The sequence below is a fragment of the Microcaecilia unicolor genome, chromosome 2 (assembly GCF_901765095.1).
Source record: "Microcaecilia unicolor chromosome 2, aMicUni1.1, whole genome shotgun sequence".
NCBI lineage: Eukaryota > Metazoa > Chordata > Amphibia > Gymnophiona > Siphonopidae > Microcaecilia > Microcaecilia unicolor.
Window position 1 is genome coordinate 198,312,909 of NC_044032.1, and position 26,826 is coordinate 198,339,734.

Here is a 26,826-nt window from a genome sequence, read left to right on the forward strand (position 1 = left end):
TGTTTCTGTGCATTAAACTGAGCATTAACCATTTCTTTAGAATTTTTCTGAGAGGGCATGGAAGTGTTCACCAACTAGTGTGCTACATTTAAGGGCTGCTAACTGGCTAACATAGAGTTAACGCTGGACCACATACCACCGCCTAAATAGGAATTGTTAGGTGGTCCCGCATTAACTTTCAGCAGGTACTGCACTTTAATGGGAACATTTACGCATGACTTGCAGTAAAAATAGTGAGAATGCCCCCAAACAGTGCCTCATAAAATTTGCAGTTACCAGAGGGTAAAATCCCTCTTTAAGTCATGGCAATTATAATTTTAGTGCATTTTAGTAAAAGGGCTCCCCAGAGACTTATACAGAAGCATTACCACTTCCATTTTCCTGCGGGCTATTCCCCTCTCTTATGCACCCAGTCATCCTTCTGGTTTTGCTGTCACTTTTTCTACCTGTTTGGCCACTTTAAGATCATCAGATACAATCATTCCCAAGCCCCACTCTTGGGTTTTGGGGATGATTGGAGGAGTAGCCTAGTGGTTAATGCAGCAAACCTTCATCCTGGGGAACTGGGTTCAATTCCCACTGCAGCTCCTTGTGACTGTGGGCAAGTCACTTAACCCTCCATTGCCCCACGTACAAAATAAGTACCTGTATATATGTAAACCACTTTGAATGTAGTTGCAAAATATCACAGAAAGGCAATATATCAAGTCCCATTCCCCTTTCCATTTTATACACAGTATACTGCAGTGGTTCCCAAATCTGGTCTGGAGGCACCCCTGCTAGTCAGTTTTTTAGGATATCTACAATAAATATTCATGAGAGAGATTTGCATCACTGCCTCTACTGTTTACTGTGGATATCCTGAAAACCTGACTGGATGGGGTGCCTCCAGGATCAGGTTTGGAAACCACTAGTATACTATACTACTGCCGTGGGATTTTTTAGTCAAAATGCTTGATCCTGCCTTTTTTAGCATTAAATCTTAGCTGCCAAATTGTAGACCATTTATGTTTTACTAGATCCCTCCTCGTGTTATCCACCCCAGTTGGGGTGTCTACCCTATTGCTGAATATTGACCCTCTGCCCCTCCCAGTTATATATAGGTTATCTAGGGTGCAAAATGGATATACAAATTCACAATTTACAGTATATTTTATAAAAGACTCATAAGAACATAAGTAGCCATACTGGGTCAGACCAGTGGTCCATCTAGCCAAGTATCCTGTTTTCCAAACAGTGGCCAAGCCAGGTCACAAGTACCTGGCAGAAACCTTGTGGCAACACTCTATACTACAAATCCCAGGGCAAGCAGTTGCTTCCCATGTCTGTCTCAATAGTAGACTATGGATTTGTCTTTCAGGACTTTGTCCAAACCTTTTTTTAAACCTAGATACGCTAACAATTCCGGCAAAGAGTTCCAGAGCTTAACTATTTGTTTAGTGAAAAAATATTTCTTCCTATTTGTTTTAAAAGTATTTTCATGTAACTTCCTTGAGTGTCCCCTAGTCTTTGTACTTTTGGAAAGAGTAAAAAATCGATTTACTTCTACTTGTTCTACGCTACTCAGGATTTTGTAGACCTCAGTATCTCCCCTCATCCTTCTCTTTTCCAAGCTGAAGAGCCCTAACTTCTTTAGCTTTTCCTCATATGAGGAGTTCCATCCCTTTTATCATTTTGGTCGCTCTTCATTGAACCTTTTCTAATTCTGCTATATCTTTTTTGAGATATGGCGACCAGAACTGAACACAATACTCAAGGTGTGGCGCACCATGGAGCGATACAAAGGCATTATAGTATTTTCGGTCTTATTCGCCATCCCTTTCCTTATGATTCCTAGCATCCTGTTTGCTTTTTTGGCCTCCACTACCACACATTGAGCAGAAGATTTCATCATATTATCTAAAACGACACCCAGATCTTTTTCTTGAGTGCTGACCCCCAAGGTGGACCCTAGCATCAGGTAACTATGGTTCGGATTATTCTTTCCAATGTGCATCACCTTGCATTTGTCCACATTAAATTTCATGTGCCGTTTGGATGCCCAGTCTTCCAGTTTCCTAGTTCGCACGTGTTTTGACAACCTTGAATAGTTTTGTGTCACCTACAAATTTGTCCAAAGCTTTCTGAAATCTATACTACATCAACCGGTACACCTTTATCCACTTGTTTATTCATGCCTTCAAAGAAATGAAACAAATTGGTGAGGCAAGACTTCCCTTGGCTGAACCCATGCTGACTCTGTTCCATTAAACCATATTTGTCTATGTGTTCCGAAATTTTATTCTTTTTAATAGTTTCCACTATTTTGCCTGGCACTAAAGTCAGGCTTACCAGTCTGTAATTTCCCGGATCACCCCTGGAACCCTTTCTAAAAGAATCCTATGTTATAAAACAAAAGATTAGAATGAAACAGCAGTATCAAAACATTCATAGTATCTCTCACACAGCATCATACCTTGAATGAGTCTGTGATACTGTGTGGGAGATACTAGGAGTATTTTTATACTGCTGTTTTATTCTGTTGCTTTAGTAACATTGTTTTTTATTTATTTATTTGTTTATTAGTTTTAAAATATTTTAACAAGAATACACTTGCTATTAGAAATACAGCCATGATATATCTTAAACAGAAAAAAAGAACTATAATCTCATATAACCAACATTTTTATAACATGTTTCAAACAACAACAAAATTATTTTTTTGGAGAGAGAGTGATAAGAGTTTAGGAAAGCATCATATTAAGTCTAAGGTAAGAAGAAACAAAGTGGAGTATTATTCCGGCCTTTATCTTAACTTTACTTCAGCTGTTTCAAGTCCAGAAATGATTTTAACTGGTCAGGTGAATAAAATGTATATTTTACCTCACCCAACTTAACATTACACTTACAGGGATAAGCTAAAAAAAAAGTCCCTCCTATATCTATTGTCCTTGATTTCAGTGCCAAAAAAGCTTTCCTTCTTTGTTGGGTTGATTTCATTACGCCAGGAAAAATCTGTACCTTAATACCACCAAAGCAAGTCTTTAAATTTTTAAAGTAGAGTTTTATTATATTATTTAAATCTTGTTCAAATATTAAAGATACAAGCAAAGTAGATCTTTCCGTTGTTTCATCCAAGGATTGTTCCAGTAAAGCTGAGATATCATTAAAGTTGTTCCCATGTTTTTGTTTTTCCCCCGCATCTCCTTTTAATGCGTTTGTAACATAATATATTTTATTTATAGGTGGAATTGCTTGAAGAGGCATTTTTAACACTTCATTTAAGTATCTTTTAAATATATCATGCGGGTTTATCCCTAAAATTTTAGGGAAGTTCAGCAAGCGTAAATTTAATCTTCTGTTGAAGTTTTCAATCTGTTCAACTTTTCTTCGAATATCTATACTATCCTTCACCACAATTTGTTTAAATTCTTGTAGAGAATCTACATTCTTCTGAATATTTTGGACTTTTTCAGCAAGTTCATCTTTTATTAGGTCCACTTTTGAACTTAACTCTTTAAATTTATTATTAAAAATAGAGACTTCACCTGATGTTTGCTGCAGAGTTGTATCCATTTTATTCAGCTTTCTCCAGATCATTTCTAGGCTTATCTCCTCATGCATTTTCTTTGAGGCTCCTGCCTCAGTCCTCAGCGTCTTTCGCGGCGATTCCAAACCCTCACTGGGATCCTTACCCGAAACACTTCTGGTAGGGCAAAGTTCACCAATTGAGATCGACACCGGGTGCGGAGGTTTCAGTATTGGAGGTAGAGAGAGAGATATTTCCTCTCCCAGCAGGGCCTCCACTTCCCCTGAGGTCCCCGTAATGGGATCCTTATCTCTTGCAGCCTGGGAAAGTGGCACTAAGAAGCACTCGAGGCCTGTTTGGATCGGGGAGGAAGTCGAGGTAGGTGGGGGAACTAGTCTCGTCGTCCCCTTGTGTTTAGTATGGGGCATTTTGAAGAAGAAAATTCTTTCTCCAAGCGGGCTTCCAGGAGCGTCTCTCAGCGCGTCTTAACATGCCACCACCTTGAATCGCTCTCGCTTTAGTAACATTGTGTTTGACACTGGGATTTGCAGTATTTTTGTACCCCTGACACAGCTTGAGGTTGAAACATGGCTAGAGTTTTTAATAAAGAATTACATCTTCCAAGGGCCCTGTTTAGTGGAGCAGTAGCCTAATGGTTAGTGCAGTGAGCTGAGATCCTGGGGAACTGGGTTCAATTACCACTGCAGCTCCTTGTGACCCTGGGCAAGTCACTTAGTGGTCCTTTTACAAAGGCATGCTAGCGTTTTTAGTGCACACTAAAAGTACGTGTTCATTAAATGCTAAAGATACCCATATATTCCTATGGGCGTCTCTAGCGTTTAGCGTGCGCTAATCATTAGTGCATGCTAAAAATCCTACCATGCCTTTGTTAAAGACCTCTACTGCCCCAGGTACAAAAAATACCTTAGATTGTGAGCCCACTAGGGACCAAGAAAGTACCTGCATATAATGTATACAGTGCTGTGTACGTCTAGTAAGCACTACAGAAATGATAAGAAGTAGTAATACTATTCTTTGTCCTCTGGAATTCCATTTTACCAGGCCTCTGTTGTTTACTTCCATAATATTGAAGGGGCATTAAATCCCAACCCAGAAAAAAAATGGTAGTGGGTTCCAGAACAGAGAAAGGCTCAGCCATGTTATAATCACTCTTTCAAAACCAAAGGTTCCCTTTTGTTAGTAAATAGCCCCACTGCAAGTACTTAACATGTTACTGGGTGTCATGGCCGGATAATTAAACCTTTAGGTTAGTGTTTTCTAAAAGAATCTTTGCCCTCATTCATATGATTTCTTCTGGCTAGATGTGGTGCTAAATGTACAGATAAGATGTACGCTTGCCAAATTTTAGAAATTCCAGTTTTGTTTTTCACAGTGAAGGCTGTGACAAATCTGCAAAATCTGAGTATGCCACAAGAGGGCAATTGAAGACAGAGAGACTGATATTCAACAAAAGCCTCACTCTCTCACTCATTCTGTCCTTCTGCTGCACTAGCCTCATTATTTTCCATGCAGCTGATACTACCATTCCTTACTACTTTTACACTCCTAAATTTAGAAGTTAGTGAAATTTTCCCTGGGATTCTATATAGCACTCCTAGATTTCTGTGCAGAAATCCAAGCATATTCCATAACACGTGTAACTTAATTAGCTTAACAAGCCAATCAGTGTTGATAACAGCACGTAACAAGCAATTATCAGCTCCAATTGGCAATAACTAGAATTTATGCACATAAATCGCTAACAGGCTCATTTTCGAAAGAGAAGGACGCCCATCTTTTGACACAAATCGGAAGATGGGCATCCTTCTCATAGGGTCGCCCAAATCGGTATAATCGAAAGCCGATTTTGGGCGTCCCCAACTGGTTTCCATCGCGGGAATGACCAAAGTTCCAGGGGGCGTGTCGGAGGCATAGCGAAGGCGGTACTTGGGCGTGCCTAACACATGGACGTCCTCAACCCATAATGGGAAAAAAAGGGCACCCCTGACGAGCACTTGGACGATTTTACCTGGTCCTGTTTTATTTACGACCAAGGCACAAAATGGTGCCCGAACTGACCAGATGGCCACCGGAGAGAATCGGGGATGACCTCCCCTTACTCCCCCAGTGATCACTAACCCCCTCCCACCCTTAAAAAATCTTTAAAAATATTTTTTGCCAGCCTCTATGCCAGCCTCAAATGTCTTACTCAGGTCCATCACAGCAGTATGCAGGTCCCTGGAGCAGTTTTAGTGAGTGCAGTGCCCTTCAGGCAGGCGGACCCAGGCCCACCCCCCCCCCCCCACACCTGTTACACTGGTGGTAAATGTGAGCCCTCCAAAACCCACCACAAACCCACTGTACCCACATCTAGGTGTCCCCCTTCACCTGTAAGGGCTATGGTAGTGGTGTACAGTTGTGGGTAGTGGGTTTTGTGGGGGATTTGGGGGCTCAGCACACAAGGTAAGGGAGCTATGTACCTGGGAGCAATTTATGAAGTCCACTGCAGTGCCCCCTAGGGTGCCCGGTTGGTGTCCTGGCATGTCAGGGGGACCAGTGCACTACAAATGCTGGCTCCTCCCACGACCAAAGGGCTTGCATTTGGTCATTTCTGAGATGGGCGTCCTTGGTTTCCATTATCACCGAAAATCAGAAACGACCAAGTCTAGGGACGACCATCTCTAAGGACAACCTAAATTTCAGGAATTGGGCGTTCCCGACCATATTATTGAAACGAAAGATGGATGTCCATCTTGTTTCGATAATACAGATTTCCCCGCCTCTCCACTGGGACGTTTTGTGAGGACGTCCTGAGCAAAACTTGGGCGTCCCTTTTGATTATGCCCCTCTAAGTGTTTTCTGTAATGCACTGCGCCTAAATTCTAATGCGCGCATCCAAAAAGGGGAGTAGCTATGGGTGGGGAAATGATGAATCATGGACTTTCTGAAAAACTACGTGCATGGTTATAGAATACACCTGTTCCATGTGTTATTTAGGCATGGTATAAATGAATGCATCTACAGTTAGGTGCAGTCATGGCTGCTAGGCATATTCTAGAAACCACCTAGTTGTATTCTATATACCGTACATAAATCTAAGCGGAGTTTGTAGAATATGCCTATATTCCACATGGATTTTTCAGGTGCCATATATAGCATCTTGTCCTATGGGTATAAAATTAGGCATTCAGCTCTAGTAAATTTTCAAAGAGGCCAATTTAGGAGAATTACTCTCAAAGTTAAAAGCATACTTTTCTTGAATATCAGGCCCTAAGCTCCTAAATTTAGGAGCGCAAAAAATGGGTGTCAACAGGGCAGATTTAGGGTAGGGAATAAAGTTAGGAGCTTAGGACTAATATTGCCCACCCCCGCCACCCTTCTCAGTGGCCCTGTTCTAAACTTGAGAGCTCAGCTTTTTTTTGAATCGGGTCCAATGGGGGCAGTTCTATAAAGTTTGCTAAAAGCTAAGCTTCAAAAATCTGAATACTAAGCTAATATTCTATAATGACAATTTTGTGCACCAAATAAATTTCAGAACGCTAGCATAATTCGGCACTCATGTGCCTAAATTTAAGCGTGAACTCTTATGTCTGCTGTATAGCAGAAATGGGGGCGTAGCCACAGATGGGCCTGGGTGGGCACTGTAGGATAAATCACAGATAATAAATTACCTGTGTCCAGGTTCCCCTAAGCAGAACTATCTGCAAGCAAATAATCCTGAATTAGGTCTAGGGGTGGGAACCTTGGAACCTAGCCAAATACTTCCGTTAGAAAGAACTGTAGCTGAGACTGTAGGCTGAGATATATATATTAGATTTATTGTAGTATGTCAGGTAAGAAAATAGAGCTAAGGTATACAAAATAGAACTCTGCAAGCTTTGGCTGATTACAAAATTACTGGCTGATAAAAATTACACTCATACGTCACACTACTAAACTCTAATTCTTACTGGTTACCAGATAAAATTACACCACTGATCAGTCACACTATGTTACGAGGTAGTACAGTTATTAGCAGCTTCTCCTAATCACAAGTACGACAGCACCAGCCTTCTGCTCAGGTAAATACCACTAACTAGCCCCCGACTAGTAGGAAATGAATCACCGTGTTTCTCACCAGGCCTAGACCTCAGGGTCGTTTCTCTCGGGAGCTGGCACGGGACACCTCACAGACTCAAGCTGGATTCACAGCGAGTCTCAGTCGCAGCTGGAAGGGAACTCTGCAGCAGATAAGGAGGTCACAGGTCACGCAGGGCAGGTACAGCTGAACCACGATACTTTCCTCCAGATACACAGTTCATCAGTTGGTGGACCTTATTAGGTCTCACTGGTCTTCTTTTCACCTCCACCTTCTTCCAAGGCTTCTTACTAACTCTTCTTTTTTCCCGCTCTCCCCGTACCTCTTGGTCCGGTGGCTGCAGGAACCAAACTGGATCTTCCTTGGTTCACTGCGTGGCAAGAACAGTTCGTTGTTCTTGACCTTCAAGTTGTTACATTTTGGTATGCATTTTCTGTTTCTCACCCGCCTTGCTGGAGCCAGCCTCTCAGGGAGATAAGGGGGGCCTGGTTTGCCCACAGCATGTCCTTGGTGTTGAGCTTCTGCTGGAATTTTCCACAAGCTGCAAAGCTGTTACTTGCTGACACAGAGATGTGTGGGTCAGAGTGTACAGCCTCCATTTTGCTGTCATAGGATTATACAGGCCCAGGCCCGCAAGGTGAGACACACAGGGAAATACTCCTACATATTCCCCCCTTGGAGATGGAATTTACTACAAAGGAGTAAAAGCCTTCTCCAATCTAACTAGCAAGACAGCTAGACTGGTTAAGTCAGACTCATGGTCAAGACTGAGGACATAAAAAACAGTAAATGTCATTAACTCAATACTAACACGCTATCAATGATAACTAGAAGCAAATACTTCATAAAATCATACGTATTGTTCAAACGTAGTTTCAAAATACTAATACAGCAAACTACTAATACTAGAACACTCTTAGGGTGTTAGCAGCTATGTCTTAACACATGAAATTATAATCAACATTTAACCATCAGTACAATAAAATGCATAGCAAAAGCATCAGCAAATTAGTACAGAATATGAAAATGTAAACTAAGATGTTGTATAGTGGAGAGTTACTCATGGTTGACCTCCACACAGTCTAACAAAGTCAATGGTATCAGAGTCTTTAGACTGTAAAACGACATAATGTCCAAACCAAAGTCAATAGGGTGGACCATGATGAATGATGAGGTGTAAATGGACACTTCTCACATCAAGAAGACATCAAACAGGAACAAAATGGTCCACGTAATGGTGCTGATGAAGAAAGTCTTCAAACATAAGCATTGGACACAGTTCAAAAAGAAAGTCAATGAAATGTCCCAAAAACAAACAAACACATCCAAAACTTCACTTTCAGGAACACTGGATTGGTTGAAATAAAAATAAAACCAAACAAATTCCCCCCCAACAAGAAGAATGATTCTTGGGAAAAGAGAATCCAACAATCATGACTAAACAATGGAAATCATGAGGGACAAAGGGAAGGAATGTTGAAAACCACCAATGGATTAGGAAGCAGGGCATCAGGAACATCTTGAAGAACGACATCAGGAACGGAACAGGATCAATCTGTTTGGCAACTGCACCAAATCTTCAAGGTTTTGTTTTTTTCTCTGTAGCTGAAAAACAAAAGAAAACGAAGCTATTCTGCTTCATGGTTAGTTTGGGTCATTTCAACAATGCATGTATCTGGAACCAAATGACTGGGATGACATGGTCTCAACTGATTGATGTGGACCCATTTAAGGTTATCTTCACCTTGAGAATTTTTTTTTTGAGGCGAATTTGGTAAGCCACAGGTGAAGCTTTTTCCACTATAGGGAAAGGACCATGCCAACTGGGCAGAAATTTCTTCTCTTTTACCTTGTTTCTGCCAAAATTGAAATAGAATACCTTGTCGCCAATTTGGTATTCTTTGGAGGTAGTCCCTTGATCATAGTAGGCTTTTCTACCTCTAGCACTACTTTCCAAGTTCTTTTGGGCAAAGGCAAAGGCACTTTGCAAATGCTGACGCAAATGGGTGACGTACTCATGAGAGGAAGTAGCACTGGACAAGTTCACATCATTAGTCCTGTAAAGCAAATGAATTGGTAATATCATTTCCCTACCTGTCATCATCTCAAAAGGTGACACTCCTGTAGACCGATGAGGTGTGGCACGGATGGCCATGAGGACCAATGGTAACTTCATGTCCCAATCCTTGCCTGAAGATGACACATACTTCTTCAGAATGGTGATGATGGTACGATTAGCTCTTTCCACTTGTCCTGAGGACTGCGGTCGGTAGGCAATGTGTAGTTTACTCTTCACTCCTAGCATCTTCCACATGTGTTGGATCACTTCGGCAGTAAACTGAGATCCTTGGTCTGAATCCACTCGCATTGGCAAGCCCCACCGGCTGAACACATGATTCAGTAGTAAGGTAGCCGTAGTCTCAGCAGTGCAATTGGGTGCAGGAAGGCACTCCACCCACTTAGTGAACATGCAGGTGACAGTAAGCATGTACTTGTTGCCTCGGGTGGATCGAACCACCGGTCCAACCCAATCAATCTGGATATCTGACCAGGGCATAGCAATACCCTTCTTCCTGAGGGGTGCCCGATGGGATGGTGAAGATGGCTGGAAACGACAACAGGTCAGACAACCTCGTGTGTACATCTTCACATCCTGACGCATATGGGGCCAATAAGCCACTTGCTTCAAGGTCTCATAGGTGATGCCTTCTCCTCTATGTCCGGCACATGGTTCATCATGAGCATGTTGCAACATGATGCCACTATACGTCTGAGGCACAACCCATTGCTCAATGCCATGCTTACTCGTCCGAATAAGCAGGTCCTGGCAGATCTCAAACTTCTCTCTAGATGTATAGAGTATCCTCAGTTCTTCCGTTTGACACTCCTCTTCTGTCAATGGATGTTCTTGTGGATTCTGGATGTACTCATAAAATCTTCCAACCACAGGATCTGATTTCTGAGCCGTGACAAGGTCAAAGGATGGGACTTCACTGCTCCACTGGAACACTGGAGTCTCACAAAGCTGTTTAGTTTGCCGTCTGGTGACAGCCTGAACTGCCAATGCATCCGGTTCTGAGAACCGCCATAGTTCTCCGGTGAGCGCACCTTCCTTCGCGAGTAGGTCTGCCAGATCGTTCCCTATCTTGTCAGGACTATCAACTTTTGCATGACCCTTGACCTTCTTCCAATAGATGGTCATGTCATGGTCTCGTACCAATTGATCCAGAGCCAGAATCAAATTTCCATGATGTACTGGTTTTCCTTTAGAATTTAGCATGTTGTTCTGCTTCCAAATGGGCAGATGAGAGACAAAGTTCTGTCTCACATAATCTGAATCAGTGCATATGACTAGTTCCCTAAGTCCTCTCTGAACTGCAGACTGTACCGCCACCAAGGCTGCAACTATCTCAACATACTGGTTTGTCTGGGAACCCAAGCTGTGCTTCAAAGTCTCTTCAGGAATGGCTGGATTCCATACCACTCCCACACCTGCAACCAACTCATGGTCTGTATCACGGCGGTAGGCACAACCATCCACATAGACCTTAGGCATGGTCTCACAGATCTTTTCATCATACAGATGATGTAGATGAGGTTCTTTCTCCTGTGGGGGAACATCTGTTTCAGAAGTACCTGCAAGGGAATCATGGCCTGCACAGTCATGCAGGTCCGCCATACCTTGGGCTACTACATTGCGATGTTTCTGAGCATACCTTACCTCTAAAGGCCATCCTTGGAGAGCCAATGTCCAGGATACTATCCTGCTGTTGGACAACTGACCGGATTTGATTCGGTCACTCCCCAGGAAACTAACAATCTGATGACACGTTTCCACGATTAGCTTCTCACCTTGGATGTAACTCCTGAAATGTTGCAGAGCCCATACCGTGGTCCACAAGGATTTCTCACAGTCGGAATACTTCTTTTCCACATCAGATAGGCCTTTGCTAGCATAGGCCACGACCCGCTTGTCGGAATCATATTTCTGATACAAGACCGCACTCATGGTGTGCTTGGAGTAACCCAGGTCAACGTAGAACTCACGACCCCCCTCAGGGTACGCAAGGCATGGAAAGCGGCTAAGCTGATTCTTCAGCTCCTGCATAGCAGATTCCTGCTCTGGACCCCAAGACCAGGGCATATCTTTCTTCAATAACTTGACCAAGGGTCTGGTGATCTCTGCATACTCCTCTATGAACTGTCTGGAGTAATTACATATTCCCAGGAAGGAACGAAGTTCTGTGAGATTGGTAGGTTGTTTCAGCTGTTGTAAGGCCTGTACTCGCTTCTTCTGCGGTCTCAGACCCTCTGCAGAAATTTCATACCCTAGGTAATTCAGCGATTTCCTGCACCATTGTCCTTTGGGTAGTGTTAGTTTAGCTCCAGCATCTGTCAACTGTCTGAAAACATGCTCAATCTCTGCCACATGATCCTGAAAGGTAGGGCTCTTGATCAGAATGTCATCCATGTAGACCACAGTTCCTCGAGCTTCAGCATCTGGAAGTGCCTTATGGAGGAAGATGTTGAACTCAGCAGGTGAATTGAGAAAACCAAAGGGAGTTCTGTTCCACGTATACTGTTTCTTCCCAAAGGTGAAGGCCAGTTTATACTGATCATGTGGATGTACAGGTACGGTCCAAAACCCTGATGCCAAGTCTAAGCTTGTGAAATACTTAGCCCCTTTAATTGTAGCAAGACTCTGATCCAGCGGAGCCATCGGCCACCTGGACAACGGCACTCGCTTATTCAGCTGACGGTAGTCCAGTGCAATTCTCCAGCTGTTGTTCTTCTTCAGGATAGGCCACAGAGGGGAGTTGTATGTGCTGTTGCATTGCCTAATGATGCCCCTGGCCTCCAAAGTGTTGAGAATCTCTTGCACGGATTCGTAGGAAGCTAATGGGATCTTGTACTGGCGCACAAAGACAGGCTTACTATTAGGATCTGTAGGCACTCTGGTGACATGCAGGTCTGTACGGCCACAGTCATATGAGTCAACAGCAAAAAGTTCCTTGTATTTGTACAGCAACTCAGTCAACTGCAACTTCTCTGTGTCAGTAGTACACGCATCAGCCTGTTCAACTTGCTCTTTCACCATAGCATCAAACTCTGAGCAAGGCTGGTTGGATGGAATTTCCACTTGCTCCTCTATCTCCTCTTGCAAAGCTGAAGTTTCAACAGAATTCACCAGTCTGGACTTCTGGGGTAAAGGCATCCTTCTGGACAAAATCAAGAATTCGTCTTCCAACTGCACCTGTGAATCCGTTGCATCATATGGCCAGATGAACTCCACAGATAAGAGGCCTCTGGGAGAGGTAAACAGACATTCAGTTGTCTCCCCCCCCTGGCAGGTGTTCCAAATGGAGGGCAACCTGCCAATAATAGGCAAACTTACCTCGACATCAGGAAAAGACACTCCCACCAAAAATCCAAAAGGGTCTCCTTTAGACACCACAACTTCCTCTGAATGCGGATTGGTGACCAACACGTGAAAAGGTGCATCTGTAGCCTCCAAACATGGCAGAACACCGGTGGACAACCCTAGGTCACGAAAGTAAGAGTGAGGGTTGAAGAACACCACTTTATCCAACAGACGCTGTCCCTGTGCAAGGCGGAGCTGGATGGAAAAGTCCCTCACTCTTGCCGGGATGGTCACCTCTTTATCACAGACTACTTCACAGACCTGGGGTATGGTTTGCCCAGACTTTAAGCTCACAGGCGTCGACTCAGATTCCACTGGGTTGCCGTCCAGTCTGCTCCACAGGACAAGATTCATCAAGTCCACATAAACTCCCAGTCGCACAAGGCAATCGGAGCCCAGACATAAGGGCTGTTGTAGGCCTTTGACAACAGAGAAGTGATGGGTGAACGACTTCTGTCCCACCGTCAAAGGAAGACTGCACTTTCCCACTAGTGGCCTGGTACCTAGTCCAGGTACTTCTACCGAAATGGAAGAACACTTACTGAAGGGAAGTGGCACAGACTTGCGAAGACGGTAAAACAAGGTGTCACTGATGAAGGAGACGTCGCTTTGCAGCAGCAACGTGGACTGAAGTATTTGGATGTCAGTTATCTGGACAGGAACCGTGTAAGCATCACCCCTCTGTTGGATGTCGGTCAACCTACGAGGATGAGAAGGATCAGGACTGGGAATGGAAGCGAGGGTCTCTTGCGGCATGTCAGTAGCTTCATCAGGGGAGTTCTCCGCCGTAGGCGAGGCATTCAGAATAATCTCCAGGTTGTCATCATTTAGAACCATATCAGCTATCCGATCTGTCTGGACACGGATGACGTCACCACTCTGTTCGTCCCCCCCTGGTCCACCACGCAACTGGAGCTCCCAGGTGAACGGGTCAGCTGAGTTCTGGAACTTAATTCGACCTGGGGTATCCCGAAGTCCCACGGAGCTGGAGCCGCTGACTCTGCTCATCTGCTGGACTTTCCCATATGGAAGGGGCTCAGTGACTTGGGCCCAAATACCCTCATGGTGAAAATCCAAATCAACCCGCAATCTCTTCAGAAGATCAATTCCAATTAAGAATTCTTCGCCCGCACAGGTAGTAATTATGGCAGGGTGTTTGATACTCATCTCACCGAGCTGTAAGGAAAGCCACACCTGACCTACAGTCCCAGTGCTCTGTTTGCCATAAGCCTCCAGGGAGAATTTGCATGGGGTGACATGCAGCGTCTCCCCACCCCCCTTTAGGGATTCCTCTAGTTTCTGAAACAGGCCTTGGGTAATTAAGGTCACCTCTGAGGCTGTATCCAGGAGACCCGGACAGGAAAAGGTCTGATGAATCAACACATCCATGGTATATCTGGAACCTTTAGGAGTAAGTTTACCCATCAAGTACCTGGTTTCCTTAATAGAATCGCATAATAGAGGCCTTTCCTGGTCCGTGGGCTGGGCATTAGCCTTGGGCAACGAGGGCTCCTCACTGCCGGATGATAGAGCATCAACATGAACAGTGGGCATGTTGGCAGGTGACACCGGAGCCAAGCCTAGTCATGCTGTTTCTACTTCTGCAGACTCTGGGTGTTCCGAGATTTCAACGGACTTGACACTAGGCCCAGTCTGAGTTGTTGGACCGGGGACCTGGTCCTTGTTCCCTGGGTAAGGGTTTCCTCTCTTATGAGAAGATGAGGGATATTGTGAGGCTCCAGCATTTGAACCCTGCTGTTTAGCCTGCAGTGCTTTTATTTGGCCTTCTAGGGCCCTAATCTTCTCCTCAGGATCGGGACTCTGATGCTTAGCTATCATTTGATCAAGCTGTGCCTGCAAGTTCCTGATCTTCTCCTGAGCCCACTGTCTCTGATTATGACGCCTCCTCCGAAAATGGGGTTGATCCTCGTGAGCAGTAGGAGGCGCTGTGTCCCTCGGCTGGTGTGGTTGGTTACTGCCGCCACGGGACTGGGCAGGTGGGTTTACCACCTTGTTTTCCAGAGAAAGTGTGGATGTAACAGCACAAACACTGGGTTGGGCCCCCGGGCTGCGGTTCTTTGATGCGGGTCTGGGTGTCGCCCCCGCGTGTGTTGTGCGACACATATCAAAAACCTCCTCTGCCCGCTTCAACAGAACGGTGAAAGGTTCTTTCTTGTAACCTGCTAAAGACACTTTCACGTGGTTGGGCAGGCCTTTCACGAAAAGGGTCCTAAAATCTCCAAATTCAAGGTCTTTGGTATCTGGATCCGCCCCCCCTTCGTAAAATACCTCCTTCAGGCGATAGGCCCATTCATGTGGACTCTCATTCGGGCCACAGCACATATTATATGCTGCCCTTTTGGCCTCGGTGGGATCCGCGAACTGTCCATACCGCTTCTTCAGGGCCTGTTCCACTGTGGATAGGTCATTATGCTCGGCTAAAATAGCTTTTAAATATGTTTGGCACTCAGCCGCAAACGTCCACTTCAGTAGAGCTCTTTTATCTGATTCAGCATGAACCTGTAATTCTTCAAAAAGGTCACGCATGCTATCCAGGTGAGCGTGTATAGTCACCCCTGAATACTCTTTAAAAGGTACAATCATAGAGCGAAGTGTTCTCATTGTTTGGTTGTGCTGATCTCTAGATAAAGGAGTAACTTTGGGTGTTTGGGTGTAATACCGCTGCTCACCAGCAGGAGAAGAGAACAGTGGTGTGGGTATGCTGCTGATGTCAGCAGGTGGGTCAGAGGACTTTGACCTTCCTGGGAGGAGCACAGGCCCACTGGTACTGGTGACATCATCATGCGGGGCAGAGGACTGTGACCTTCCTGGGAGGAACCTCTGTGCACTTGTAGCAGGGCCCTCATCAGGTGCAGTGTACTGTGACCTTCCTGGGCGGGACCCAGGCCCAAGGGCACCAGCGTCCCCGTCAGGCAGGACAGAGAGCTGTGGCCTTCGTGGGCGGAGCATATGTGTAATTGTACCAGTGTTCTCATCGGGTGCAGTGTACTGTGACCTTCCTGGGCGTGGCCCAGATGCAGCTGTACTGTAGCCGTCATTGGGTGGTACAGTACCCTGTGACCGGACAGGGCGGAGTCTGTGCTCCGGCATACTGTCGAAGGCTTCAGGGGTTAGGGAACTGTACCGGGGAGGAGCTGTGGAGAGATTTCTGGGACTTACATAAACACTGTTAGGTTCCCGTGCAGGGCTAGAGGGCCTATCCACATCCCCAGTCTCTCCCCCCCCATCACTATCTATGGGCAGTGACTCAGGGTCATCACATATATTTCGCACTTCCCTACGCACGGCATCTAAATCTTCTTGGCATCGCTTTAATGTCTGCACGGAAGAATCTTTCTCTTGTATTGCCTGGTCCAACAGCTGCGAGAGAGATTTATTCTCTTCCCACATTTCATTCCGCTCCTCTTTGGCACTGTACCATGCCTCTTGAGCAAAGCTGCACCTCTCCTGTTCTTGCTGCAACTCTCGTCGCAGAGCAGACATAGCACCCTCAGATCTATCTCTCACTTCTTGCTGGAACGATTGTAATCTAACAACTTCTTGACACCTTAAATCAAGAGTCTCTTCAACGTCAGCTAGCTGCTGTGTTTTAGACCCCAAAACAGCATCTTTCTGCCTTAGCTCACACTGTAGGGAACAGACTTGTTTTTCACACTGGGATTTCAGATCTTCTAGAGCTGCACATTTATCTCTCAGTACTGGGCAATTAACACATGTTAGCTGACCTTGGGTACTGCTTGACTCCCTATCTCCTACAGCAGTCGCCTGAGCCAGTCTGTCTGCCCACGAACGCTGCAATTCAGCTTTTTCTGTGGTCAGAGCAGTCACTGTTTCCTGCGATCGCTGCAGGGCTACCTGTAGCGAGGAACAGTTATTCATAGCATTTTCTTTGATAGCTAGCAGGGTGCAAACTAATTCTGCTAGATCTGTTAGAGTAAGCTTAGCTTTGCCTTGCACAATATTGGTCAAAACTGAGGTATATGCTGCTTGGCTATCACCAGATTCTTTTCTAAATAGGGAGAGCAATGACTCAATGGAGTAGCTCTTCTGTGATTTGCTTTGGGCAGCGTTAATAAGAATCTCAAAAACATTCAACTCTAGTTTAGTGAGCGAAGTAGTGTGTGACGTCATCATGGCTGGCTGAGCTGACTGCAATAATATCTTGCTGCTATCTCTAAGCCGTAAATCTTAACTAGCAGCTTTACTGTTCAGCTACCAGATCCTCCCCCCCTTCGCAGTTCTCTGAGAAATACTTTAACAGCACAGTTCAGTGACACAGAAAGCAAGGAATCAGTGAAGCAGTACGAAAAATTACAGAAGGCAAATATCCCCAGCCTGTCAGTTCTCTCTCACTGAAGTCACACAAACCTGAATACTTTCTCAACTTTATGAGTTCCCGGGCGACGCCCCCATTATCTGTAGGATAAATCACAGATAATAAATTACCTGTGTCCAGGTTCCCCTAAGCAGAACTATCTGCAAGCAAATAATCCTGAATTAGGTCTAGGGGTGGGAACCTTGGAACCTAGCCAAATACTTCCGTTAGAAAGAACTGTAGCTGAGATTGTAGGCTGAGATATATATATTAGATTTATTATAGTATGTCAGGTAAGAAAATAGAGCTAAGGTATACAAAATAGAACTCTGCAAGCTTTGGCTGATTACAAAATTACTGGCTGATAAAAATTACACTCATACGTCACACTACTAAACTCTAATTCTTACTGGTTACCAGATAAAATTACACCACTGATCAGTCACACTATGTTACGAGGTAGTACAGTTATTAGCAGCTTCTCCTAATCACAAGTACGACAGCACCAGCCTTCTGCTCAGGTAAATACCACTAACTAGCCCCCGACTAGTAGGAAATGAATCACCGTGTTTCTCACCAGGCCTAGACCTCAGGGTCGTTTCTCTCGGGAGCTGGCACGGGACACCTCACAGACTCAAGCTGGATTCACAGCGAGTCTCAGTCGCAGCTGGAAGGGAACTCTGCAGCAGATAAGGAGGTCACAGGTCACGCAGGGCAGGTACAGCTGAACCACGATACTTTCCTCCAGATACACAGTTCATCAGTTGGTGGACCTTATTAGGTCTCACTGGTCTTCTTTTCACCTCCACCTTCTTCCAAGGCTTCTTACTAACTCTTCTTTTTTCCCGCTCTCCCCGTACCTCTTGGTCCGGTGGCTGCAGGAACCAAACTGGATCTTCCTTGGTTCACTGCGTGGCAAGAACAGTTCGTTGTTCTTGACCTTCAAGTTGTTACATTTTGGTATGCATTTTCTGTTTCTCACCCGCCTTGCTGGAGCCAGCCTCTCAGGGAGATAAGGGGGGCCTGGTTTGCCCACAGCATGTCCTTGGTGTTGAGCTTCTGCTGGAATTTTCCACAAGCTGCAAAGCTGTTACTTGCTGACACAGAGATGTGTGGGTCAGAGTGTACAGCCTCCATTTTGCTGTCATAGGATTATACAGGCCCAGGCCCGCAAGGTGAGACACACAGGGAAATACTCCTACAGCACAGGCCCACCCAATTTAGGCTCAGGCCCACCCAACAGCAGCACACTGTTGCGGTAGCTGCCGGGGATCCCCAAGCCCCTTTAACTGAAGATGTCCCTGAAGACACCCAGAAACAGCAGAATAACATGTATAGAATGTTTGTACGTTTGGGAAGCTTGCCAGGTGCCCTTGGCCTGGATTGGCCGCTGTCGTGGACAGGATGCTGGGCTCGATGGACCCTTGGTCTTTTCCCAGTATGGCATTACTTATGTACTTATACTGGAGAGTGTGTGAAAGAGTATCAGTCCTGACCTTTCTCATCTCAACCAAACTGTGGAGCTTCTGTCCTTTCATAGAGAGGATGAGGAGGCTCATTATTTTTCCTTGAAGCGAAAGTCCTCATTAGGTAGCTGAAAGCAGTGGTGTGCTGGTAAATTTTTAACAGGCTCTCTCCCCGGTCCACCTCTGCGCCCCCCCCCCCCCCCAAATTGCAGAGCTGGCTATATTGAGGGAGAGAACCTGGGGGTGGCAATGCATTACTCCTTCCAATAAAAGTTTTTTTTTTAATGCTCCCAGGTTTTGGTTTAATGCTCCCAATTCATTTTAATGTGGGAGAAAAAGCATAAATAAGTAAATAAATAGATAGATAGAAACTCTGAATGCTGAGCACCTGATTCTCATAACATGATATCTGTTTTAGTGGCCCTTTACCAGGAGAGAAAAAATTCCTGCATGAATATAACAAGTGCTAGGGTGTCCCTATAATCAGCCCCTTCAAATGACACACTGATTACGATTTATAACAAGTTAATACTCTATGAAAATTTATTCCGTATTATACTTCTGTGTACATCCCTATACACAAGCTGGCATGTTTGAAAATAAAAGTGAGACTAAATTCAGCAACGAAGACCGTCACCTACCTATTCCAGACCTACCGCTCCCCCGAGCCCCAGGGTGCCCTCCCGGCACCTACCTGAAGCCATCCTGGTGGTCTCTAGTAGAGTCATTGGGGCAGGAAAGATCCCCAGTCTTTCCTGCCCGCTGCCGGCGCTGACCCTCCTGCAGCCACTTCTTCTTTAAAATGGCTGCCGAGTCTTCAACGGTGGCCTTGCGAGACTTCAGAAAAGTCTCGGCAGCCATTTTTAAAGACCAATGTGGCATCGGGAGGGTCAGCTCCGGTAGCGGGCAGGAAAGACTGGGGATCTTTCCTGCCCCAAAGACTCCACTAGACCATCGGGTTGGCTTCAGCCAGGTATGTGCAGGGGCCCTACGACTCGAGGGAGGAGAGGCAAACAGGGAGCGGGACCTTGTGGGAGATTTAACCACTGGCTCGCAAAATCTAAAAAAAATTAACAAGCACACCACTGACTGGAAGTCACAAATGAGTTTCACAAATCAGACAGACTTTGTGATTTTTGGTAAACAGAGACCTGATCTCATGGCATCCAAGCCAACAATTGCTAGATGACTGAAGGAGACTATCGCGTCATCTTAAAGATTAAAACCAGCACACGTCCATTTTTGGCCTGAGACCTTACCACCACCCATTGACCTAGTGGTAAGGTCTCACGCGCTAACCGGGTGGTAAGCGTTCAAGGAGCGTCAACTGCCGATTACCGCCGGGTAAGCACCATGTGGTAGATAATAGAAAATATTTTCTACTGCATGTTTTGGGCACGCACCAAAAATGGAATTACCACCGGAGCATGCGGTAGCTGGGCGGTAGTGCCAATTTGACGTGCGTTGGATGCGCATAGGGGCCTACGCACCTTAGTAAAAGGGAATTAGTTGGCATAAATGGCCACCTCTAAATTTTAGTTGTGGGAATGGGCGCAGCAACTTCAGGCGAGGTTTATAGAATAGGGCTAAGGGCATTGTTTTTTGGTGCTGATTTTTTAGGCACCATGTTTAGAATCTAGTCCTAAGTGTATCCACCATTAACGCACAGACAGTATTTAAAATGTGGTAACTGAATCCATGATAAATGCAATTATTTTATTTTATTATTTTAAAAATTTGTAGCCTGCTTCATCTACCATTCTGAGCGGGTAACAGAAAAACACACAATGGGGAAATTTTATATATGGCGCTGAACATTAGGTGCTACTTCCACACTGAATTTTCAGTGTGAAAAAGCCTTCTAATGTATTAAAAGCTCCGAAATGGGGATAGAAATAGCAGATCCGCACAAAAACACACTTATGCTCCCATTTATAGAATAACACGTGTTTGTAAGAGTATCTACAAAGGGGGTGTGTCCATGGGAGGGGCATGGGTAGTCCAGGGATGTTTCCTTAAAATGCATGCGATGTTTTAGAATTCAGGGGATCCCTGCCCAACTTGCACGCCGGGATATACACTTGGTTTCAATTGGTGTAACTTCCTGTGCCCAAAGCTGAGCACAAATCCCAGTGCTATGAGCTGTTCTGTAAAGGGTCCCGATTGCGGAACGTCCATTAAAGAATACCATTCAGTGCCAAATTTTATCGAATTTTGAGCGCCATTAATAGAATTCCTCCCATGATATTTCATAACCATAACACAAAACAAACACATCATACTCTTTTAAAACATACACAAATAAAAACCACTGCATTACTGATATCAAAATCAGACCCTAGTGCACTCCCATTCTCCACCCAAAACCTGCCTATTTTCTATTCAGTAACAGGCTACGCAGTTAGCATGTGAAGCAACTGGCGCTAATTTTCATGCCATAAAGGTAACAATTACTGTTCTCATTTATTAACAGTGCATGCAGATTCATGTGTTACCTGTGTAGCACACTTTGGTAAAAGGGACCCTTAATTTTCTTTTTATTTATTGCATTTGTATCCCACATTATCCCACCTCTTTGCAGGCTCAATGTGGCTTACAATAAATCATGGATAGTGGAAATGAGAGGAGAATTGACATTTAGTGTTACAGAAGTATTTTGGGTACCATGGTAATGGAAAACAAGATCTAGTGACATGACATAAGGCATTCTTAACATTGCTAGATATGTATTGGGATTTCACAAGTTGTGGTATATCTTGTCGAAGAGATGGGTCTTCAGCTGTTTGCGGAAGTTGGTCAGTTCATAAATATGTTAATATAAAATATGTTAAATATGTTGCCAAGATTTGCTGTTGATTCTTTAATAAAAAGGTTTTATTCTTTTTGGTATAGCTATGATTAGAATGGTGAAGCACAATACATTTCTTTAGAGTGTTCACATCTTCTGTTGCCTTTCCGTAACATTGACTAAGGCATTCATGTGCTGTATCCAAAACATTACACCAAAATTCTGACTTGACTTAAACATAAACCCAGGTGCTCACAGCAGAGAAATGGGATAAGAAGACAAAGAAGGTGGAACTGAGTTGGGAATGTGGTTATTAAGACCCCCTTTTACTAAGGTGCACTCACATTTTTAGCGTGCATTCCTATGGGCATCTCTAATATTTAGCGCACACCCAATTTTAGTGCACGCTAAAAACATGAATGGGCCTTAGTAAAAGACCCCCTAAATCAGAGAGCTACCCAAAGGAGGAAGCAGAGGGTATTAAGGAAATTATTTGCAAAGCAGGGTAGCTTTCTGCATGTTGTTTAATGTTAAAAATGAATAAACAAAAAGTATATATCTTTATTTATTCATTTTTAACATTAAGCAACATGCAGAAAGCCTGCTTTGCAAACAATTTCCTTAATACCCTCTATAAACTCCTAAAGTCCTCAGGGGAGTTGATGTTTAAATATCCAAGAGGAAAACAGAGGATGCAACTTTGTTTAAAAATGTAAAAAGAAATATGCTAGGTCTAGCCAAAATCAGGAAAACTGTTGGAAGGAATGTAGCCATTACTGCCTCAATGGGTGGTAAAAGGATTCAGAAATAATTTCTGCTTTTGCATGCTTTTCTTTGAAGGTCCGAACGAAAGATCGAATATTTGACAGCATAGGCCATCTCATTAACCATCATCTGGAGAATAATTTGCCAATAGTTTCTGCCGGGAGCGAACTGTGCCTGAAGCAACCAGTTGAGAGGAAACAGTGATCTAACCAGCAAAGCTACTTCAATCCGTTGAATGCTGCAAATATAAAACCCCCAGAGGTGTAGTACAGCATCCATCAAACGTCTTCTTTAGGTTTGCGAAGACCATGCCAATACAGACTCATTGTTCCTGAGACATTGAATCTGGCTATGAACGTGGCCACACGACTTTCTTAACAATTGATTTTTTTTTTAAAGCAAAAACAAAATTTCTCCGATCCTCTAATGTGAATATTGAAAGTGTATATACATATAACATAAGTATAAATATATTTATATTTTTAAAGATAATACATGGTAACGGCACTGGACTGTGCCATCGGTTTTTAACTAAAAGAAAAAAAAATAGTTGTGTTCAGAAAAAAGAAGAGATTGCCAAACTTTATTTGTGGTTTTTATCGAATAAGCACAATACAAGAAAGAACACAAGTAAGTCACATTAATTCAAGGATAAGGAACAGAGAGTTGAGCAGCAGATATTCTGATAACAGAAATGTTCTTTTTTTCTTCAAGCATGACAATATCTCTAAAAGAATTCTTGGGTGTTATTTATTTCACAAGGCTTTTATGTTTTTGATGTTGAGGTTGAGTTTTTGTATGATGTTACCTGAAACGTCTGTGACTTGCTTGATGATACCTAGGAGTATGATCAACCTGTGTATATTTGTCTATTTTTCAAAATAAGAAACAGTATATGATTAGAGTACTTCCAGGCTTCAGTTCTGATTTATTCTAAGAGCAGCTGTAAAAGTTTCATAATCTTCAATACCAAATAATGCGGTGTAGAGGCACCAGTTGAATAAGGCACAACTTTGTGTTTTTTAAACAAAACAAAACATTTTTTAATTCTTAAAATTGGTAAGAAATGTATTTGGGCCTTTAAAATTTCAATAAAAGGTGTAGCATGATTTTCTTCTTAACAAATGATGACTCTTCTCTCTGTAAAAAAAAAAAAACCAACAACCAAACATCTATACTGGACAGAGCAAATGACAGTTCCAGTGAACTTGGTGCTTCTTCACATTGTTTATAGGTAATTTCTTACACATTGGATCGATTTTATTCTTGGTTCTTTGAGAAGAGTATAAAAAAGGAAAAAAATGAATGGAGATTTAAAAAGCTCTGGAAGATATTTTGCTTCCATTTATTGAAAGTTTGATTCTCTGGCCGCAAAGGGCATCTGCATTTTGTTTTTCTCTATCACTGTCTAGTGTTCATGCACTCAGACTTCTTGTTCTGGGGCTATTCCAACTAGGACAATTAATCTAGTTCAAAGTATGCTTGCAGTCACCATATTCTTGTTGCAAGGTTGTATTCCTTGGTCTGTTTTAAAGATAGTTTATGTACCTAAGGTTTAATTTGGGTTCAGAATGTTTTCCTACATGATCTTGTTCTCAGGAATCAGGATAACGTGTTCAAAGCTGTATCCCGGTGCAAATATCTTCGGGGAAACCATGGCATTTCTTATTGATTCAATAATGGAGTCTTACATTTGGTCTTGTAATTATGGCATGGATTTTTGTTCTAACTCCCCACTTCGTGCACTACATTTTATTGGATCTGGAGGTGTGCCCTACAAGGAGACTTCTGAGGAGAGTTAGCATGAGCTGAGCTTTAGTGATGGATTATCCAAGGCCTTGCATTTACAGCATTCCTTCATACCTATCACAAAAAGATGCCACAGCTTTCAGGGAAAGAAAACTTGTGCAGATTTAAAGCCACTTACTTTACCATACCATACACATTAGAAGTATTCACTTTTCAAAGATTTGGATTATACTTAAATGTACCAGCTTTAGTTCATTCCATTTATCTGAATGGAAATGAGAAGATATTAGAAACCAATTTATGCATACTGTATATTGGGTACTATATTACAAAAAAATATATATTCTAAATGCAGTGTCATTTCAAACCGAAATAAAAAGGTCTCCAATAGAAATGTATGAAACGAGCACAATCTCTGTTTCTATACACAATGTTGAGAAAATGTTTGCAGACCCCTAAGTACAAGTTCTTAGCATGGCCCCTTTGTTTAACTGAAACCAGGGTTTTCTTATGCAACACAAAGGATATAAGTTTAACAATTTTATGTTTCCTGAAACACAATAATGTATCAATTAGGCTAATTCATAATCAGTGTGTGAACATGAACTCTGGCTTCCTTAAATCAGTTAATTGGATAATTAGAATCAGGAACTGCAGAGTAAATCCACATAACTAAGTTTGAGCATCTTGTCCTATATGAATGCCAAGCCATTTTGAGTTTAATCTCCTCTATAAAAGCTAGTGAGAACGCATCAAACCACAATGAAAAGAAATTTCAGGGGACCTACCAGAAGGAGTAGTTGACGCTCATTTGTCTGGATAGGAATGCAATACCATTAGAAAATATTTGGTCTCCATCCAACCACTGTCAATTTATAAATGGAAAAAGTTGAAGACTAAAGTGATTCTGCCCAGGAGAGCTTGTCCTGCTAAATCATGCTAAGAATGAAATGGAAAACTTTCCACACAGTTACAGAAAAGCCCAGATTAAAATCTAAAGATCTGCGTTCCTCTTTCTCTGTGGCTGATGTGAGTGTTCATGCATCAACCATCAGGGAAAAACAGAATGGATGTAGGGTCCATGGGAGAATAACTAGGAAGAAACCAATTCTCTCTAAAATAGTGATCGTCGCTGTTTTTCTAGTCAGGGTCATGTTGGCCAAATAAAAACAAAACAAAAAAAAAACTGTGAGATCCAAGATCATTGCTGGAGAAAGCAGACAGAACATTGGGCAGTCTGTGTATTTAGTATTTTATTTTTAAAAAATGTCTAATCTGCCTACAACTAAACGGAGTACATAAAAACATACATAATAAAACAGTAGACAAATGAAACTATCTATACTCAGTCCACTTCAGAGCTATCAACCCCACAGGTGTACGGGGGGAGGGGGAGGTGGCATCTTCCTTCAGTGAGCCAGCTGTCCTGAGGAGCTCCCCCTCTGATGTGGTTGGTCTGGCTGCACAGATACATTCAGATTAATTTGTGTAATGGAAATAAAGCCTATCCCACACACATATTCTCTTTCCTAAGCCCATCTTTCCCCACACATTCTCTATCACTGTTCCCCAGCATCTCTGCCCCAAAATTCTCTCCTGTAGCTCTGCCCCAGCTAGTCCCAATCTCCACTCCATCCCATCCCCACTACTGAGCCTTCACCATCCTGTTCCTACTTCCAACCCCTTCAAACTGACACTCTCTCCAGTGCCATCTCTGAAACAGCTATTCTGTTTTCTTCTGACACTACATAACTCTCAGTAAACAGTGCCCAATCTCTTCCACTGCTCTCTCAGTCTTATGAGAATAGTGAAGGAGTAAGGGAAACATGTGGCTCAAAGTTACAGAGATCTGAATGGTGCAAATTGAAAACAGATGGATGTAGTGCCACTAGGAAAACTGGGGGAGGGGGAAGAGTGAGGGTCACATCTAGGATAGCTGGGGGCCACCACTGGGCCTTGCACTGAAGAACACTGCTCCAAAAAGAACATTGTTGCCCACCTCTGGTTTTCCAGAATTATCTGGATGACCCACAAGATATCTGGAATAATATTCTCTGATGTGAGTCAAAAATTGAACTTTCTGGTCACATAAGCAAATGTTTTGTATAACAAAAACCAAGGTAAGAACTTCATCCTGACTGTCTAGTATGGTGGTTCAGGTAATTCCCTAATCCCTTATTTGTCCTGTTTTTCTGTTTTGATTAGATTGTAAGCTGCATTGAGAAGGAACTATCTCTTACATTTTTAGTGTACAGAGTTGCGTATATCTAATAGAGCTATAGAAATGATAAGTAGTATCTTGGTGTGGGGCTGCTTTGATGTAACAGGACCTGGACAGCTTACTATCATTGAAGAAATCATGAATTCTCCTTTATACATAAGAACATAAGGAAAGCCATACTGAGTCAGACCAATGGTCCATCTAGCCCAGTATCCTGTTTCCAACAGTGGCCAAGCCAGGTCACAAGTACCTGACAGAAACCCAAATCAGGGCAACATTCCATGCTACCAAACCAAGGGCAAGCAGTTGCTCCCCCATGTCTGTCCTAATAGCAGGCTATGGACCTTTACTCCAGGAACTTGTCCAAACCTTTTTAAAACCAAGATACGCTAACTGCTGTTACTATATTCTCAAGCAAAGAGTTCTAGAGCTTAACTATTCATTGAGTGAAAAAATATTTCCTCCTATTTGTTTTAAGTATTTCCATGTAACT

The 26,826-nt window shown here is 43.4% G+C and overlaps 1 protein-coding gene across 1 annotated transcript in view; it reads left to right on the forward strand.

The window, feature by feature from the left end:
- The window catches only part of SHC3 (SHC adaptor protein 3), a 239,070-nt gene extending 216,503 nt beyond the window's left edge, over positions 1 to 22,567 (forward strand). The window contains exon 12 of the mRNA XM_030193617.1: positions 22,439 to 22,567. Coding sequence (XP_030049477.1) covers positions 22,439 to 22,567 — 129 coding nt within the window. The remainder of the gene's footprint in view (positions 1 to 22,438) is intronic.
- The last annotated feature ends 4,259 nt before the right edge of the window (positions 22,568 to 26,826 follow it).